The sequence below is a fragment of the Gymnodraco acuticeps genome, unplaced genomic scaffold, assembly GCF_902827175.1.
Source record: "Gymnodraco acuticeps unplaced genomic scaffold, fGymAcu1.1, whole genome shotgun sequence".
Taxonomy (NCBI): Eukaryota; Metazoa; Chordata; class Actinopteri; order Perciformes; family Bathydraconidae; genus Gymnodraco; species Gymnodraco acuticeps.
Window position 1 is genome coordinate 729,770 of NW_022992126.1, and position 18,600 is coordinate 748,369.

Sequence of the window (18,600 nt, forward strand, 5' to 3'; positions counted from 1 at the left end):
TACACAGGGAGAGTTCGTCCAAAGAAAGGAGAAAAAGTCGCCATGAAAACCACCTGTTTTGTTTAATTTAATAATTGACACACAAAATAATCTACAAAAGACCAAATTAATTAACCAGTTAACCACAAAATGTCATTTTATCCTCCGGACCCCCAAAGAAAGCACAATTTATAAGATGTCACCCACTGCTCCAGTCACATGACTTCACAATGACATGAAGGACCACACGTTGACACTTGTGGGTTTACATTTTGGGGGGAAATGTCAGAAAAATCAAACACACACACACACACACACTGACCGACAGCACCCCATCTAAACGGTGAGCTACAGAACAATCTTTGGCGCCATCCCGGTGCCACCGGTCAGTCAGACCCACATGGAGGAGGAACTAGTAGAGGACAGTGAAAGACTCAGGAAGAACAGTTTTGTTAACGGAGGTATTCAGCAGAGGGAAGGAATCTCTACCGCTGTATTCAGACAGAAAGGAAAGGGAATGTTAGCTAAACGGACAACGTTAGCCATTTAGTAACGGACACAGCAACAGTTTCTGTGGGGGTGTGGCGCTAGGCTCAACCTCCGAACTCATTAAAAATTCTTAATTATCCCGTGACTCTTTTTTTCTAGTAAGTTTATAAAAGCTATGGGGCTACATTAGATAAAACAATACATAAATAACCGTAATTCGATTTGGGAGTGTTCACACATTATTCCAAGTTGTGGCTGCAAGGGCTTAAAAGGCTTAATTAGCTTTTCGCGTTGTGAATATGTAGCGGTCCCTTTAAAATAAAATTAATGGATTATATTGGAGATTTTTTTTGACGCAACAGCCAGGAAAGACACATTTGCAGCAATACTTGATATCTGAAGGCGGAGCTTATACAACAGCTGATATGAAAAACAATTACAAATTGGCCATTTGAAACATATTCCTGAAGACCTCTCACAATGTTTTCCTAAAAGATTGGTTTAACGGCCAAGCGCCAAAGTGACTATTTTTCTTGTCAGTTCTCAATCTATTCTGGTTTACTTGTGGATTAGTCATGTGGTAAACCTAGCAAAACTAGGCTTTGTGTAGACGAATGTATCTGCCCCAAAACTATTTATGTAAACGTACAACATTTACATTTCTCTTTAGCAACCAAGGTTATCGTAATGCCTCTGAACTGGAATGGACTCACACTTAAAATTGACTTTCGAAAATATGCTTCCCATGCTGTCTGAACACACAAAGGAGTCTTTAGTGAAATAATAACATCTACAAACATTCACAACTCCATAAATGCACTGACAAGTTGAGTAGAGGTTGAAAGCCAAGCGACGACTTGCACTTTTGCATTGAGCGTTTTACAGTCCTGCATAGATATTCTTCTTATTTTATCGATACAAACTAAGGCGTTGTGTTATATTAAGTTGATTTGAGTCAATAAGCAGAAAAAGTAAATAAAATAATCTTAACTCACAAAAACTAAAACAATTCAAGTAGGCTACAATCGTGACGTATCCCCCTGATCCCTCCCCCTCCCCCCTCTCTCACAGGCGGCTCCAAAACTCTTTCAATTCAAGTCTTTTTTCCAGAAAAGGTCCAGTGTGATGAAACAGCACCAAAAACACACTGAGCGAGAGAGGGGCGTCCGACTCGCTCATTCTTGTCAGAAGGGGAAACATGTCTTTACCATTCATACAGGATCATCTGGAAACAGTATATTGTGTTTTTTTTCTGTACATACACACATTCAAATCAACTGCTTTCTCTCTCACTCACGCTATTACATGTTTTTGTCCCTGTGTAAATTACAAATAATTTATTAATATTAATTTAAGCTACTACTTAACAGTCATTTGTGGGAGCAGAGGTGACCAACGCTAACATTTCTACACACAATGATTCCCACATCAGAGACGAAAAGACAGAAGAATAAAAAAAAAAATCATTATTCTGTTTTTTTTTGTTTTTTTGTTTTAACTGCAAGAACAAGAGTCCTGTGTTTCCACATAAGCTTAAATACAAATTATATTACATAGTGTAGTAGTACTCTCATCTGTATCACCACCTCGCTCACACTCATTCCACAGTGATCAAGGTCGGTCATATGTAAACATGTTGACAAAAAAATAAAAATAAGCAGAATAAAAATAAAAGTGTTCTCGTCATTCACTCTGTCTTGTTCTCATACCCGGTTCATTAGAAAACAGTTAAATTAATTCGTCATTGTAGCGAGGATTCTCCTTTAGGTCCGTTTTAAGAGACGGTGTAGCCCCGCCCCCTCACTCAACATCACCAGTCAGTCAATCGATCAAAGGTTCCTATTGGTGGATGTGTCCAGGACGCTGTGATGTCACCCCGCTGGTGTCCGCCTCCTGAGCTGTTATTGGTCAGTGGGATTTCCTCTTCATGTCTCCGCCCTGGCTTTGGTTCGCATCTGAGTGGAGAGGATGGAGACTATTTAACAACTTTGACTCATCATTGGACAACCTTCTGTACCAAGTTTGACCTGCACTGTGTGGATTTAAGATGCTCCTTATAGTGTTACATTAGATACACGTACAATAAAAGGTCTCCCCATTTAACTTGGTATGTCAGGGGGTGCCTTACTTCCTGCGTCACACAAGTTGTAGTCTGTTTGATTCAGTTGTTGTCGTTTCCTTTGGGAACTTGAAGGCTAGTAGAAATCCTCTCCCAACTGGTTGTTTTCTTTTAAGCTAATCTTTGACTATTTTTTGGATCGATGATTTACAAAGATACATGTGTATTATGTATTGTTATATAATGTTGTTACTTCTACTACTGGAACGGCTTGAACTGTGATCAGACTTCCCTGCAGAATTTAAAAAGACATTTACCTGACGGGTTATCATATCGAGAGACACCGGGCATGCTGAAGAGTTTACTGATGCGTCCTGCAAAACCACACTCATCGTCCTTTACCCTGAAAGCCTCTTCCTCAAAGTTTTACAAGACCTGGAAGCCTTATTTTGTTCATAAACTTTAGTGTCAAACTAAATTAATTCTAGTATTTAAAATAAGTTAGTCACAGGGTGAAGAACTGTGTTAAAATGTTTGTCTACAGATTTAGACGTTGGGATGGTTCTTTGCCACGTGTGCCATAAGTATCCAGGTGACCTGCAGTCTGTGTTTACAGCTGTAAACACAGACTGCATTCAGACACAGATAAATCCATACTGTCGTTTTTGATGGTGGACAGTAGAGATAATCTGGCAAAAACGGAATTGTCACTGTGCATTCTGCAGGCAAATGAAACAACAATATACATCTAAATATCTTTACAGCATGCAACTACTGTGTTACAAACCACAGGAGCAAAACAGAAACATGCTAAACATCAAATATACTGAAGCAAGCAGAACGATACAGAGCAGCCAAGCAGAGGACGACAGGTCGGCCTGACACAGGCTGATGGGGGGGAAGGGAGGAGGAGGAGGGGGAGGAGGAGGAGGGGGAGGAGGAGGAGGGGGAGGAGGAGTAGTGTAAATTACCTGAGAAAGCAAGTTGCAAGTGAGGAGGTAGGGCAGCCTGCGACCCTGACTGGAGACTCTTATACAGATCTGAGGAGAGATGGAGGGAACAAGGAAACAAAAAAGGGGCAACATGAGTAAAATGTGTAGTGAAGGGGGGGGGGGCATCAAAATGGGAAACCAGCAACAAAAAAGGGAGATGATCAAAGTGAGGGGGCAGCGTGGAACAAAAGGTTGAGATGACAGACACAAAAGATGAGGAGAACAAAGGAGGGAGACGTTTGTAAACAAAATGGAGACCAGGGAGAGCTGGAGCACAGCGGAGGAGCTGCTGCTTCAGTGGGAGCGCACACACATAAATAGACGTATACAAATCTAGATGCATCACTTTCTCAGTCCTATATAAATAAAGATTAGATTTGAGGAAAATATCAGTATAAGTTTTATATATTGTTACTCCTTTCTTGTTTCTCTTGATCGATGTTAAGCGACACAATGCTTCTGCAGGTTGTGTGTCCCCTCACCCATTAGGTCGCTCTGTGCTAGTGTGTATCCTGAGTTGGAGCTGGGGACTGATCCCATGCCGGCGGCCCCCGGGACCCCAGGGCTGAAGTTGAGCAGCGGGGGGAACTGGAAGGGCTGCGAGAGGTGCACCAGGCCGCCCAGCATCCCGAAGCCCAGAGACAGAGGGGAGGGGCCGCCCAGGAGGGGGGAGCCTACTGTGGAAACCTGCAGAGACAGTTATGTATATATTTCCATTTATTTAGAACCGTCCATGATGTGTAAAGCGTGAAGCTGCATATAAAACATTTGTTTGCCCAAAAGACAAATAATATCCTACAATATTGCATATTCAACTATAAAAAGTGTTTACCTATAGTTAATAAATCCAGAAAAAAAAGAGGTAACATGAATTTGAGTTTGATCTCGTGATATTAAAGCATGGACTAAACACTCTTTTTAAATGCAGTTTAGTCTCTAGAATTCATTTAAAAAAAATACATAATTAAAATATTTTCATAGATTAAACGCTATAAACCGAGTTATTCCGCTAGTGTCTAATGGGGAAAGGGGGAAGATGTAAACATGTAAACCATGTAGCTACATACTTCTGAGACATTATATGACCTTAAAGGTATGGTAGGTAATTCACTTCAGAAACATTTTTGTTTTATCCCATGGAATGCTCTTAACATCCCGATAGCAATGAATACATTAAATTATTTGACAATAAATACATACAAAGAAAATCATCTGTGGAAGCCGTGGTGCTTTAAAAAGCACGACCAATCATCTGAGCCGGCCCGGCTAAAATAACTGGATGGCCTACCTGCGTGTCAGACAAACTTATCTCATGCCCTCATTGGTCATGTGCACGTTCGTATGTGTTGGAGGAAGTCTGAAGGAAGGTCGTTTTTTTTTCCGGCTGCGTACTTTCAAATTCTAGCGTACTCGAGCTGGTTTCTCCGTTCTTACCTACCCTACCTTTAACAACAGCAAACTCAAACATAAAAGACTCTTAATAAACTAAATCTAATAAACACACTCTAAAAACTAACGTAATATAAATTGACGAGTCAAAACTAAAAACAATTAGAATATAAAACTAATGAACCTTAAACCGACCTGTGGGAGGTGTGACGTTGTGGAGGATGAGGCCAAAGTGGTCCAGCTGTTTAATGCCTTTGGGCTCTGGTTAGCCACGCCCATTACCCTCTGCCTCTGCGCGTGATTGGCTGAGACTGAGGGTGCAGAAGACAGTGGAGTTTTGTCGGCCCGGCTGCAGACGGCTGATATCACTCCCTTGTTGATGATGCTACTGTTACTGGTGGTGGGCAGAGCTTTCTGTCCTCTGGCAAAGCTGTAGGTACTCTGCGGCGGCTTCACCTGCACCCCCCCGCCCCCCGATACACTGAAGGGGGGCCGGAGCACTTTGGGTGTTTTGAGGGAGAACTGGTGTTGTTGCTGTTGGCTGGAGATCATCTGATGAGAGAGCAGGTGTGAGGGCGAGGACGACGGGGAGGGGGAGGAGCAGGGAGGGGGGGTCGGCGCCGGAGGCCGAGGGGTGAGCTTGATGATGTGGGAGGAGTTGCTGCTGTGGGACGACTTGGTGAGCGTGGCCTGCATGGGCGTGATGAAGTTAGCCTGGTGGTGGTGGTGGTGTGTGTGGAGTTTACCTTGAGAGGAGGAGTGTGAGGAGTGTGAGGAGTGGGGGGAGGGGGAGGCAGATGGGGAGGAAACCACCAGAGAGGGAGGGCAGAAGGACTGCAGGCCGGGGTGGGAAGCAGAGTTTGAGCGAGACATTGAGGAGGGGGAGGAGGAAGGCGTGGCGCTGCCGTTGCTGCTGATGGTTTTGCTTTTGGCCAGTCCTCCCAGAGATCCCAGCAGCCCCCCCGGACTCACAAAGGCCTTCTGATGGGGGGGCAGCAGAGGGGAAGCCGTGGGAGGGGGCCGCTGCTTTGGAGGCGAAGGGGACGGGTGAGGATGCATCTTTCCGTTCCCGCCCATCACCAAGCCTGTCCTGTGATTGGGCGTTGCCATGGTGAGGAGTCTCTGAGGCTGCGATTGGCCCATAGAGGCAGATCCTTTGATCAGGCCGTAGGGTCCCTCTGCAGTCCGTGAGGCCAGTGACAGGCCGGCTGCCTGCACTCGAGCCAAGCAGGAAACAGCGGGAGACGAGGAAGACGAGGAAGAGGAGGTAGAATAGGCGGTTGGTAGCGTTGTTGTTGGCAGGTTCCCAGCAGCTGCCAGCGGAGAGGGCTCCCCCCTCGACAGGGAATGAAGCTGCGTTGTGGAGGCGATGGAGGCAGAGAGCTGAGAGGCCGAGGGATAGTGAGGGGTGACGGGGGGAGGGGAGGAGGTGGGCATCTGGAGGGGCGGGGGGGACAGAGGGCTGTCTGAGAAGCCCAGGCCCTTCGAGGCATTGCTGAGGAGGGCCAGAGCGTGGGAGATGGAGTCCAGCGAGGGAGCGGTCAGATCCTCATCCAGCGAGTCTGACAGACAGATGGGCTCCGGGGGCGAGCAGGAGGCCGGTTTCCGGTGTGAGGTCAGAGCGGAGGTGTGCAGAGACGAGGTGGAGGTCATGCTGAGAGGGGGTTTGTGGATCCAGAGACCCTCCTACAGAACAGAAGACACGGAAAAGTGTCAGTACCTCAGAGGCAGACAGAACCAGGACTTCATAATTTTCCCTTTTCCTCAGTTAAAACAAACTCATAAACAGACATTATACTAGGGATGGGATGTTATCATAGATCACAACTAAAAACACTCATAAGTTATTCTGGTGGCTTTCAAATATCAAGATAATTATGAATATCCTTACATGAGTGACTTGAAAAAGCTGTCTTGCTCTCTTTCGTGGGAAAGAGGTTAAAAAAAAACCTAATTTTTGATGTTGGTGATTCCAGTACGTTTCAGTACCATTTAAGAGTAGGGCAGCATACTTGTTGATTATCATGGGGATAATGTAGTGAATTGCAATTATAAGGGATAATCGTGACATGAAATTATGTTGGCCTATGCCTCCATTGCCTAAATTGCAACATCTAAGCCAGGGGTGCCCACACTTTTTTCAGTTTGGGAGCTACTTTTAAAATGACCAAGCCCAAAATATCTAACTACAGGGCCGCCCCTGCCCAATCTGTGTCGCGAGCGCGCGGGGGGAGTGCTAGTGGACTAAACGGCGGATAAACTGTGGCGCACTTACACTAATTGCGCCACATAAGCGCATAATAGTGCGCCGCATTTGCGCTTCAGATGAGGAGGTGAGGCCCCCTCATAACTGCATGAACCTGTATGGCACAATACAACTCAGACTGGCTTACCTGTACGTCAATCAAGTGGCAAATGCCATAGTAAGGATGGATGATAGGCTAACTTTTTTTTCTTTCAATGCCATGCGATTTACCCACACTACCTTTGCGATCGACGTATTGGGCACCCCTGATCTAAGCAAAGCAAGAAATAAATCCAGTTCCTGTCACTGTTAAAGGTTGCAATTGTGTTGCAGATATAGATCTAAGTGGGTGTTCAATTCTTGCAGCCTTCATTTAATAGGAAGGCTTTTAATGTGATTTTCTGGTGACTGTATCTTAACATTCATCATGCTTTATGTAACATTATTTCTTTCCAACAGGACTCTGCTGTGGAAATAATACTCAATTTACTATGTGAGCTGTAGTGGGTTTATTTTACCCAGCTAAGACCCCTGGTTATTGTGTGAATTGCACATTTTATAACCACCCTAAAGCATAGTAATAATAATATAAAAGACGAATTGTTCTTCCATGTTTATCAGTCATGTTAAATGAAATTAATACTAAACAGCAGATCTGTTTTCAGAACTGAGCAGATGACATATCATGAGTAAAGTATATTATATTGTTGCTTCGGGTTAAGATCCAATTAACGTTGTGGGTTGAAAATAAATCTGTACTAAAACAAAAACGCAGTTGGATATGTTTAGATATTATATACAGTATATGATCATGGCTGTCACTCACCTTGGCTTTGGCCCTGGGCCCAGGCACCATTCTCCTCTTGACTCTGTATAGAAACATGAAAGCAAATACTTAGCCTTTAATATTTACATTTAGCATTTAAGCTTAGTCTCAGAGAAAATAATCGAGAAGTTACCGTTACTGAGCTGTGTGAAATAAATCCATACTTACAGGTTTCCAGTGAGGTGACTGTGAACAGCAAGACTCTCCTTTAGCAGAATCCTGAGCAGAGGAATCAAACAGTGATAAGAACATTTTCTCTGAAAGTGTATATATATATATATTTAGATACACTTTCAGAGTTTGTTAGTAGAGATAAAAAAAAAAACTGCCATGGAACTCATTTTACCACCCGATAAACCATTTTGCACATCTCAACCAACATATTATTCTGTGTGTCTGTGTTTGTTTTACCATTAAACTCTCCTGCTCTCCTGCTCTCCATACTCATTTAGTTGCTTTTGTTGTTATATTGCCACTTTATTGTCTTTTTTTTAACATGTAACTTCATCTCTTTTAAAATATCTTCTAGTTTACGCAGTGGAATTCGGTGTAATGTAGATTAATGTGCTTACAAATAAAGACATGATTACATTCAGGCAAAACAAATGGCTGCTATTTATAACAACCTGTGTTCAATGGAAAATGTCCATGAACTCACCAGCAGACTAACCTCATTATTCTCTCATCTGAAAAGATATAAACTGCCAGCTCCATCTGTTGGCATCCTTCTCACCAACACAAACCTTTTTAATCTTTAAATGAGTTTTTTTTTTAAACTTAATTATAGTATTGAGGTTAACTTCATAAGTCGGGTCCTGGAGAATTTACAGCTATCTTATCAATATGAAGGAATTTGTTCCCCATATTAAAGCTAAGCACAAAAACAAGCACACACACACACACAGACCTGGCTTGCATCCAGCCCTTGGGCCATAGTGGTTTGACCTCGTTCTCTAAGAAGGCCTTGAGGTAGTCCTCCACAGACAGAGAGCACTGGTTCTCCATCTCGTAGCAGCTCAGCTTCACTCGCACCAGGCTGCACAGCAGGTTCCTGCACAAACACAAAGGCTCATTTCAACGCCAATTATTCACTATTCAAACCTAAATAAGGCTGCAGGTGTTGAGCACATAATGGCAGAGGACACTGTTATTCTTCAGGAGTCAGAGGTAATTATGAACTCTTAAAACCCATTGCTGAACATTTGGAAGCTGTTCGAAAAATGAATGAGGAGTGAAAAGCTGCTTTAAGTCTTTCTCAGGGCTTTTGTAATTTCACAAGGACACTAATTCTTTGCTCAGGGTTTCTACATTTGTGCTATAATTTCATTTCAAGACTTTATTTATCCAGGTGTATCCATTGATCTCTTTTTCAAGGGAGACCTGCTCAAGTAGGTTCCACATGAAACATGAAAACAACAAAAAGGACATGATACAGCATCATTACAGGGATTACAATTTACAAACCTATCCACATAAACAGGTACCAACAGCTTCCGATTGAGTAGCATCCAACCGAGCTTTAAAAACATTTAGTGGCACCAGATTGCTCAGTTTCCATTTCATTTGCAGACTATTCCAAGACAGAGGAGCTGCGCATCTAAAAGCCATCTTCCCTAAGACAGTCCTAGCAGCTGGCACATTTAATAAAACCACAGCATGCGATCTCCGGCAGTAGCCACTTACAATTCGCCGCGAGATGAGGGAGCAGATGTAGGATGGAAGTTTCCCTAACATGGCTTTGTATATAAAAATGTACCAGTGACTGCATACAATTCAAGGCTTTCATAAGTACATTTAAAAGGAGAATTTGATATTTCACAAACTCAGTTTGCAGGTCTTGAGTAATTTTGCATATGTGTGTTAAGTTGTGGCTCCAACAGTTTTCCCGCTGCATGTTGAGACTATTTACCTAAATAAACCTAAAAGTTCCTCACAGCTGGAAATATTTATGACTATTTTGCCATTTTCCTTAAGTCATTCATTCATTTTCAAAACCTACAATGTATTCGTTTTCTCCATCCGAACCACACTAACAGTTTTAAAAGCCTACGCTCAGTTAGCTAGATCAGACACATATACTGGAGATAAGCACGGAAGGTAGAAATGTAAGGAATAGCCGTGTACCTTACAAGAAAAACGATCAAAGACACTAAGTCAAACGTGCAGCCACACAAACTGCAACATGCCATCCAGCCAGCTCTTACAGCAGCACGGTTATCAATCATTACCTGAGCTTGTCATCCCAGACAAACTTCTTCCGTGGGCCCATCACCCTTTTCCCAGGCTTTTCTTCATCTTCCTCCTCTGAGCCATTCTTTTCCCCTTCTCCTGACTGCTGCCTGTAGGACAGACACACAGTCCGTGGTATGTAAATGTACAAGCACACTTTTACAAACAAGCAGCATGAATTCACTTTATTCTATAACCTCTGCAGTGATTACTGTGATCTTAAAAGTGTATGGTCCGAGCATCGAGTGCCGAAGACACTTGGCACACACACACACACACACACACACACACACACACACACACACACACACACACACACACACACACACACACACACACACACACACACACACACACACACACACACACACACACACACACACACACACACACACACACACACACACACACACACACACACACACACACACACACACACACACACACACACACACACACACACACACACACACACACACACACACACACACACACACACACACACACAAAAAAAACAGATGTACTTACTTTGCAACCTTGGCCATGCAGTCCATGTTGTATCTGGCTATCTGCTCTGGCATCGAGCTACACACCGCCAGCTTCAGCTTCAACAGCGGCGTCCGTAGGCGATCGTCCTGAGGGACACAGAAGGGGAGGTTGAGTTAAGAACAGAGGCCAAAACAGAGGAACAGGAATAAAAGTAAAGACAATAAAAATAAAAAATGGGAAGAAAAAGAGGTCAGAGTGAGGAGGGAAGAGAAAACGAGAAGAAAAAAAGAAACATAAACAAATGAGAAGAAAAGAGAAGGGCATGTGGGAGTGTTGATCCATTTCATGAACAAAGCTACTTTAATGTTGCGTGACAAAAGACTAGAATATAGAGGATCAGTTGAAGACAACAGGAGCTGAAGAAAGCAGCGCCAATGCTCAAAGATAACGCCTAAAAAGAGCAGTGAGCTAGAAGGAAGCACTTGGAATATGTTGTTGCTTTAGTCACAGATCACGGGACTACAACAAAGCTAGTTATTTGTTACTGTTTTGTTCATGAATCTGGCTTTTGATGATCACAGAGTAATCCAAGAGGAAGCTGTGGGAAGGACCTTTTCAAATGGGATCTGAGATCAGTTATTTGGGGGATCCACAGATAAGCCTCACTCACCTGGATGTTGAGACTGAGCTTCTTCAGGCGTTTGAGGAGGGCTTCTTTGTTGCACGGCACAAATGCCTCCATGTGCGAGTAGATGCCGAGGCGCACCTCAGGAGGCTGCTCCTGGACCTGCAGCTCAACGCTGAGAGGATGAGAGAAAGGAGAACAAAAATCACAATTGAGATACAGGATGGACAGTTATGGCAATGGAGAGGCAGATGGTAGGATACAGAGTCAGAATAAACAAGAGATGGGAGATTAAAGTAATGGATGGAGAAGAGTGGACACACTGAGGGGGTGGTGAAAGTAAGAGAGAAGTATGGAAATGACATTAACACACAAAATGAGAGACAGAAGGAAAAACAAAACACTTAAAGACAGCAGGAGAGGTGGCGAGGGAAATGGTCTGAAACTGAGTGAGAAACACTGGAGGAGAGTGAGCTGGCATTTAGCTGAGGGTGATTTAAAAGCCGTCCTACTCACTCCAGGAGAATGTTATTCATGTCCAAGGTGAAGAATTTCTTCCTGCCCTCTTGATCAAACTGCCGCGAGGCCTGTGGGAGAAATGTTGAGTCAGCACACTGTACCAGCACTCTTTCATACAGAACAAATATATATGAATGCATAGACATATCTGTGATGCTGTGCCTTTTCTAAAGACACAAACAGTTTCTCCTCTACCTGATGCTGTTCTTCATATGGCTCTCATTTGAACAATTATCTTCTAAGGATGCTTTTACACTTGTTGAATTTGTTTGCCCATTCATTTGAAAGCTCTGAAATAGCCCTATATATGCTATTGCTCTATGTTGCTCTGTACAGCTGCCACATGACATTTGAATGAACTCTTGGTTCCTTCCATTTTAATTTAAAGTTAAACTTCCTTTAATCATTTCTAGAAAACCTCTTACTAATGTTGAACCTCTCAAGATTTCTGAATACCTATGCTGATTTTGAAAGCAACAAAAAAAATGTATGGTCCTTTATGTATTTATCTTCCCATCTACTTGGCTCTTTCTGCCTCTCTTTAAACTTTACCAACATCTAGAACAACAGGTCCCTGCTATGGATTGACTTTGTGGCTGTGAGACATAAAGGCAAGAAGTAAATAAGAACTTCTTCAGAGTGAGTTCTGCCCAGCCCCACTGTTTTCGTTACATAAAAAGCTTCAAGGTTCAGCCTGGAGCTATGTTTCTCCAATGCTTTAGAATAGTCTATTCTCATTGGACTAAACAATCACAATAAACATTTTGTATCACTTCCTGAGCTAACAGGCATTTGTGTTGAACTTCAGTGAGGAGAATTCACAGGTAATTGCAGCTGCTCACAGACAGGCTAGAGTTGACTCACCGCCCGCAAGTCCTCGATGCGTTTAATAAGAGGAGCAGGCAGTCCATCCGGCAGCGGAGGCGGAGAAAACAGACCGCTGGAGGAACCCGGGCCTCTTCCCTGGCCCCCCCCTCCCCCTCCTCCTGCTGCTGCTGCTGCTGCTGCGGCTGCTGGTTTAGGACCAGGAACCCCGACTCCCAGAACACCATTCTCCCGGGCTGCAGACATGGCGTGCTGCTGGTCAGAATCCAACACGCTGAAGTCCAGTTCGCCTAAGAGATCCTGCAGCTCCTTCTCATTGGCCGAGCCCAGCAGTGACATCACGGCGGGGTCCGAGGTGAGGTCTGCCAGTGAGAAGTCGCTGCCGGCTGCGTTGTGGGTGGAGTTTGAGGCCAACAGGTGGTTGGTTGAGTTGATGGAGGGTGGCTTGTTAGCCACACCTCCTGCCAGGCCGGGGTGAGCCACGTTCGAGTTGATTTTCATCATGTCCTCCTTCTCCCGGGTGAAGCGGCGGAGCATGGCCGCCAGGTACAGCGAGTCCTTCATCAGCTTCTTCCTCTTCTTCTTCTCAGGCCGCTGGAGGGTGAGGTCTGTGACTCTGTTGGAGGAAAGAACAGTGATGCCTTTTTTTAGCAAAATGCTTCTGATGTTGTAAATGTAGCTTATTTGTCTAAGGCTATCTAGGTAAAAAAGTATCCACATGTCGGTAAGCTCTGATTGGTTGACTAAATCACCATAAACTGGCACAAAAAAGTTTGAGATTGACATTTTAATAAGGCAACAAAGACAACTTCAATTAAATTGAAGAGGGAAAGAGCCGTGGGTGGCTGGAGGTAAAAAGTGCAGGATAATGAATAAATTAAACTCATGCTACATAAAAGACATTTCAGTGGCAAACTGAGGCATCGACACACGCTGTCAGAGACGACTTTGAAACGTTGGGAGAGGTACTGTGGGGATTCTGCAGGATTAACCTGCTGTCTGCTCTGAAAGATCTGACACAGACTCATATATAACATAATCTGTTTCATAATGGCACAATGGCAATAGCTACTGCTATTTTTGGACATTATTTTCAGAGTGGCGGCATTATGGAGTATTAAGCCTATCTGAGCGTGCAGTATTTCTGGAAGGTGTCTGGCTGTCACAGTCAGCATCCCTTCCTCATGATAGATGTATGAGAGAGGATCCGCACAAAAGCACAGGACTATAATGTCACACAGGGTGGTGGATTAATAGCACGGAGACGACCGGACGAAATGCGTCATCACATATTCACTGTGGCCAACAAATCCATGGGTGTCCAAAAGGTCAACTTTTCCAGCTAAGGAGAACAACTAAGCCATTTACACAACAGGGTGTGTGTGACAGAGCCAGTGCAGCTTGTGGAGGTTCACATGATACATTTACATATGTTCGGCTGATTAATAAACAAACCAAAACATTCGGAGGAATATTATACCGTCATGATTCTCACCCTTGTTTAGGTAGTTTGTTCTTCTTCTGGTTCTTCTCTTCTGAACTGTCCACTTCCTTCTTTTTCCTCTTCTTGATTAAATTCTCGATGTTGTCGTTAGTCTTCTGAAATAAGAGCACAGCAAGCCATGGATAAATAATTATGTATTCCTACATCTTTACTAGTTTTAGTTCAACATTGGAAATGAGTATTATCCTTGACATCTCTTAGTATTATGTCACTTCTGTTTCTGACTGTGTCAAATCCACATATTTGCAGGCTTGAAAGTAACTTTCAGACACTGAATAATTAATAATACATTCTTTGCGTTATGGACATGTTATGTTAGTCTCACCTTGCCCTCCTCTCCCTCAGAGTCGGAGGCAGCTCTGAACTGCAGCGTGCCAGTGTTGATGTAAAACCCCCCCAGCTTTGTGGTCAAAGATGCAGGAACCAGCTCATCATACTGAGAGAAAAACACAGAAGTTGAAGGATAAGATCACATGAATCTAGAAAAAAACCTAGATCCTATTACAAACAAAAGCGAATGACGTGATAATGTTTCTTGTTAAGATTAAAAAAAATTAGCCCAGGCTCTTCTGTTGGTCAGTGAAAATTCATGACTTGTTGTTCACAAAAAAACCCAAAGAGAAACAAAAATCACAATCCCTCCAAGACACAGATGAAAGTATTTTCATCAGAGACTGAGAGCATATCAAAACTAAAGGATCAAAACATCAAACAGGCACTGCCAATGTATGGGTGCAGAGAGGACAGTTATCAAAACATAAAACAAATCACATTATGGCAGAGACTCGATACAAGAGCATCATTCCAGCTATTACAGTCAGACAGTGATATCCTCAGTATCATACTGAGTATTAACAAACACTGTCCAACCTCAACAATGACATATCCCTTTGAGGACACTGCCGCACGTACGTACTCATGAGTCATGAGGATGGTTTTAGACCGTAGTCACAGATTGTTTGTATGAAGGGACAAGCGGCTATCTTTAGAAGTGCCACTGAATGCACTGTATTGGAGCGACAAGCCACAAAATAAATATTTAACCACAGGGGAATAACAACAAGACCGCAAATCAGGAATGTGAGGAGGACAGCAGGTTAAATCAACAGATAATAAGGGAGAAAATAAAAACAATGTGCAATGGTGCAACTATAAAGACTTAAGAGAGACGTCAGACTAAATAAAAGTGTCATCCCCGGAAAACAAAACCGCAGGTGAAAAATCACCTCATTATTAATAAAGTGAGGAGCACTTACAGCTTCTGAGTTGTCAATAAAGGGGTCTGCGTCGTCGTAGCCAAAGCCTATATCAATCAAATCTTGCATTCTGTCCTTCTTCTTCTTCTTTTCCTCATTACCCTGAAAAATTATTAAAAAGTATAATGTTATTTTAAGTTTTAGATGACATAAAAAAAACGTTTTGTTGTTTTTAAATTGCTATTTAAGTACATAAACCCAAATCAGAAATATATACGCTGACTGAAGGGCTTGTTAAAATGATATACTTATTGGCCGGTACGTCCGAAGATCAGTATAAAAAAATAGCAGAAACAGAAACTTTCTATAACAGTCATATTTAACTCTGCTGCTAACCATGTGTTTCCCTTTCTTCCTGTTTCTCACAGCTGAACTGTTGAGCTGAGATTTTTAGCCATATTAATTACATTTACCATGACACTGGTTTTCCTCCAAAGACCATTGAAAAGTAGTTTTTTTAACTGAAAACCATCTCTGTCGTCTCAGTTTATGTATGTGGTCATCAACCAAATATATCATCATCTGATTGTTTAACTAAACTAAATATCTGCAAGGTTATAATGCTAAAAATATCAAATTAGAAACACTCACATATTTATTTTCCAACTGTTTTGCCAGGGCCTCGACCTGCAGCCGCACTCTCTCGTCATCGTTGAAGGGGTCGTTGGGATTGTTGGAAGAAGTCAAACTTTGAGTTGTCTTTTTTGCCTGGAAAATAAAGTAATACTTAATATAAATAATCAGATGTCAGAGCTATGATTAGACAGTTTCACTGCATCTCACTCTATAACGCTGCCTGACTATGTTATAAGCTCAAATAAAAAGATAAATACAATCAGTTAAATATCCCTCACAGTCAGAGGTGGGAGAAGTACTCAGATCTTGTACTTAAGTAAAGGTAGAAGTACCATCATTTAGGAATACTTTGTTACAAGTGAAAGGCCTGCCTTCAACATGTTACTTAAGTTTTAGCATCAAAATATATTTAAAGTACCAAAAGTACTCATTATGCTGATTGGTCCCTTTCAGAATAATATTATATATTTTGATTATAATTATTGGCGCATTAATGTGTTTATCACAGCTGGTAAAGGTGCAGCTAGTTTGAATGACTTTGTATACTGCAGGCCAGGCTTGTGAATTTACTCCAGGTGTAACTAAAGTCTTATGTAGTAGAGTAAAAGTACACGATTTACCTCTGAATTGTAGTGGAGTAGAAGTACAAAGTAGCAAACAAATGAAATACTCAAGTTAAGCACAAGTACCTCAAAATTGTACAAAAAGTAAAGTACTTGAGTAAATCTACTTAGTTACTTTACACCACTGATCTCAGTAATCGCAACAATCATAACATATGCCAAACATGGCGCTGGTATAGCCAGAAATATAATTATGAAATCCTATTCTGCTTTGCAAACTTTCTCATCCAATTCCCGCTCATGTAAACCATAATAAAAGCAACAGAATCCATCATCCCAGACTGCACAGATTCAAAATGAGGGAAGCTCCTCTCTGACATTTGCCTTCCTCTCATGCTACATCCTGGTACTTCCATCAGCAATGCTCTATCATCCATCTATCACCCGCAGCCAGAGGGCCAAACTGCATGTGGCATTTCCAAGTGCTGTAATGGCTGTGTGACTGGGCTGTTGCTGGGCAAGTCTGCGTGAATAGGACACAGGTAGCAGCACAAGATAAGCTTCATCTCTACATGTTTAAAAAGAGGAGTTCCCTCGATGAAAAAAAGCTACAATGTGATGGTAGAGCGCCGCTGAAGTTGGAAAGCACACAGAGTGGACTGGTCAAATAACTGCGCTGTCTTTTGTGTAGAGTCGCACTAATGGTCAGTTTCAGCCACGCTAGTCCACAGAAGGACAAGGTGCACTTCCCCCCTCTCACTCAGCAATGACAAGTCCACACAAACACTTGCCAAGAGCAAATAATAAAATTAACCCCAGCTCCAGTACCAGCCGGCCTGGTGATGTTGGTCAGAGATCCTACCTGGCGGTTTTGGATGAGTTCTCCATAATTAAACTCGGCGGAGGAGCGGTCGTCAGGCTCGGGTAGGGACAGGTTGAGCCGCACCGTCACCCTCTTCTCGGCTACAGCCGTGTCCCCATCGCCGGTTTGGCCGAGACGCCCGTTGCTGGCAGCACCCCCTGCCCCGGTCGCTGCCTCGACCTCCCCGGCTTCACCGAAGTTGAAGTCGGCCTCATCCTCCAAACGCCGTTTCCTAGACTCCGCGGCCGCTCCAGCTGCGAAGGCCGAGAGGGTGACAAATTGCACTTTTCTCGGTTCGGCCATTTGGATGAGCTGCCTGCCTGAGCCTCGCTCCGGACAGACAGCGACAGCGAGGAGAAGAGCTACTTCGCGAAACTACTCCAAATTGGAGGGTGGAGGACGGTTTCGCGAAGCCCCGACGGCTGCTCGGTGCCTAGACGGACGTTAGGGCCTCCTCCGCACCATACGCAATGAACTCCAGGGGCTGTGACGGCGGGGGAAAAGTTGTTTCTACGGCAGCTACTTGCATCCTCAATTTGCTATGGGACCGAGACATTCACAGTAGCCATCTTGGGTTTCGGGAGTAAATAAAATATCAGAAGAGAGGGGTCGCTGCGCCTGCGCTTACGCACAAAGCGGAAGCACCGTGGCACAGGGGGTTCGTCACGTCCAATCAACGCGTGCCCCGATCCTAGACCCGCCTCTGTCACAACAGGCGATAATAACAACACTGACAGTAGGCCTACTATAATGACCTTTAAATAGTGTCTAAGTGAAGGACAGGCTGTGGGATATAACCTCACCCCACATGCTGTGTGATTACAAAAGTATCATATAACAGCTTCATCTCAATAATCACAATCCACAGCTTTCGGTTGAAGCCTTTCTTTCTGTCTATTCAGGAAAATGCTGAATTGTGCATTTTTCTAAAGCACACCCTCAAACATCAAATCCTAAACGGAAGAAAGCAAGCCAGATGGTTGGCTGTCTCAGTTAACCAGCACAAAACAGCCGATTTATTTACAGCCACTACTAACCACCTGTTGATATTCAGTTTATGATACCAACATGTTTCCCTATGACAATAAACTCATTTAAATGTGACATTGATGCTTTTATTTATTTGTTGGACTTCTGTTGCAGAAACCATGAGTGGATTAACCAGTTGGAAAG

The 18,600-nt window shown here is 43.3% G+C and overlaps 1 protein-coding gene across 6 annotated transcripts; it reads right to left on the reverse strand.

Annotated features, from left to right (window-relative positions):
• Positions 1-43: 43 nt before the first annotated feature.
• On the reverse strand, positions 44-18,535 carry LOC117537960 (ubinuclein-2-like). 6 transcript variants are annotated; one of them, XM_034203425.1, is made up of 17 exons: positions 17,428-18,534; positions 16,018-16,134; positions 15,427-15,528; positions 14,496-14,606; positions 14,162-14,262; positions 12,706-13,282; positions 11,839-11,909; positions 11,368-11,497; positions 10,737-10,843; positions 10,208-10,318; positions 8,887-9,030; positions 8,148-8,198; positions 7,980-8,022; positions 5,104-6,594; positions 4,002-4,206; positions 3,499-3,567; positions 44-2,423 (listed from the first exon to the last, which is right to left on the reverse strand). In XM_034203425.1, exons 1-17 carry the CDS (start codon positions 17,728-17,730, stop codon positions 2,377-2,379), a joined length of 3,780 nt encoding a protein of 1,259 aa, XP_034059316.1. In that variant the 5' UTR covers positions 17,731-18,534; the 3' UTR covers positions 44-2,376. The 6 variants fall into 6 exon arrangements, with proteins under 6 accessions (XP_034059316.1, XP_034059315.1, XP_034059318.1 ...); XM_034203424.1 differs by having other exon boundaries at positions 14,162-14,265; positions 17,428-18,533; XM_034203427.1 differs by lacking the exon at positions 15,427-15,528.
• Between the last annotated feature and the right edge of the window lie 65 nt (positions 18,536-18,600).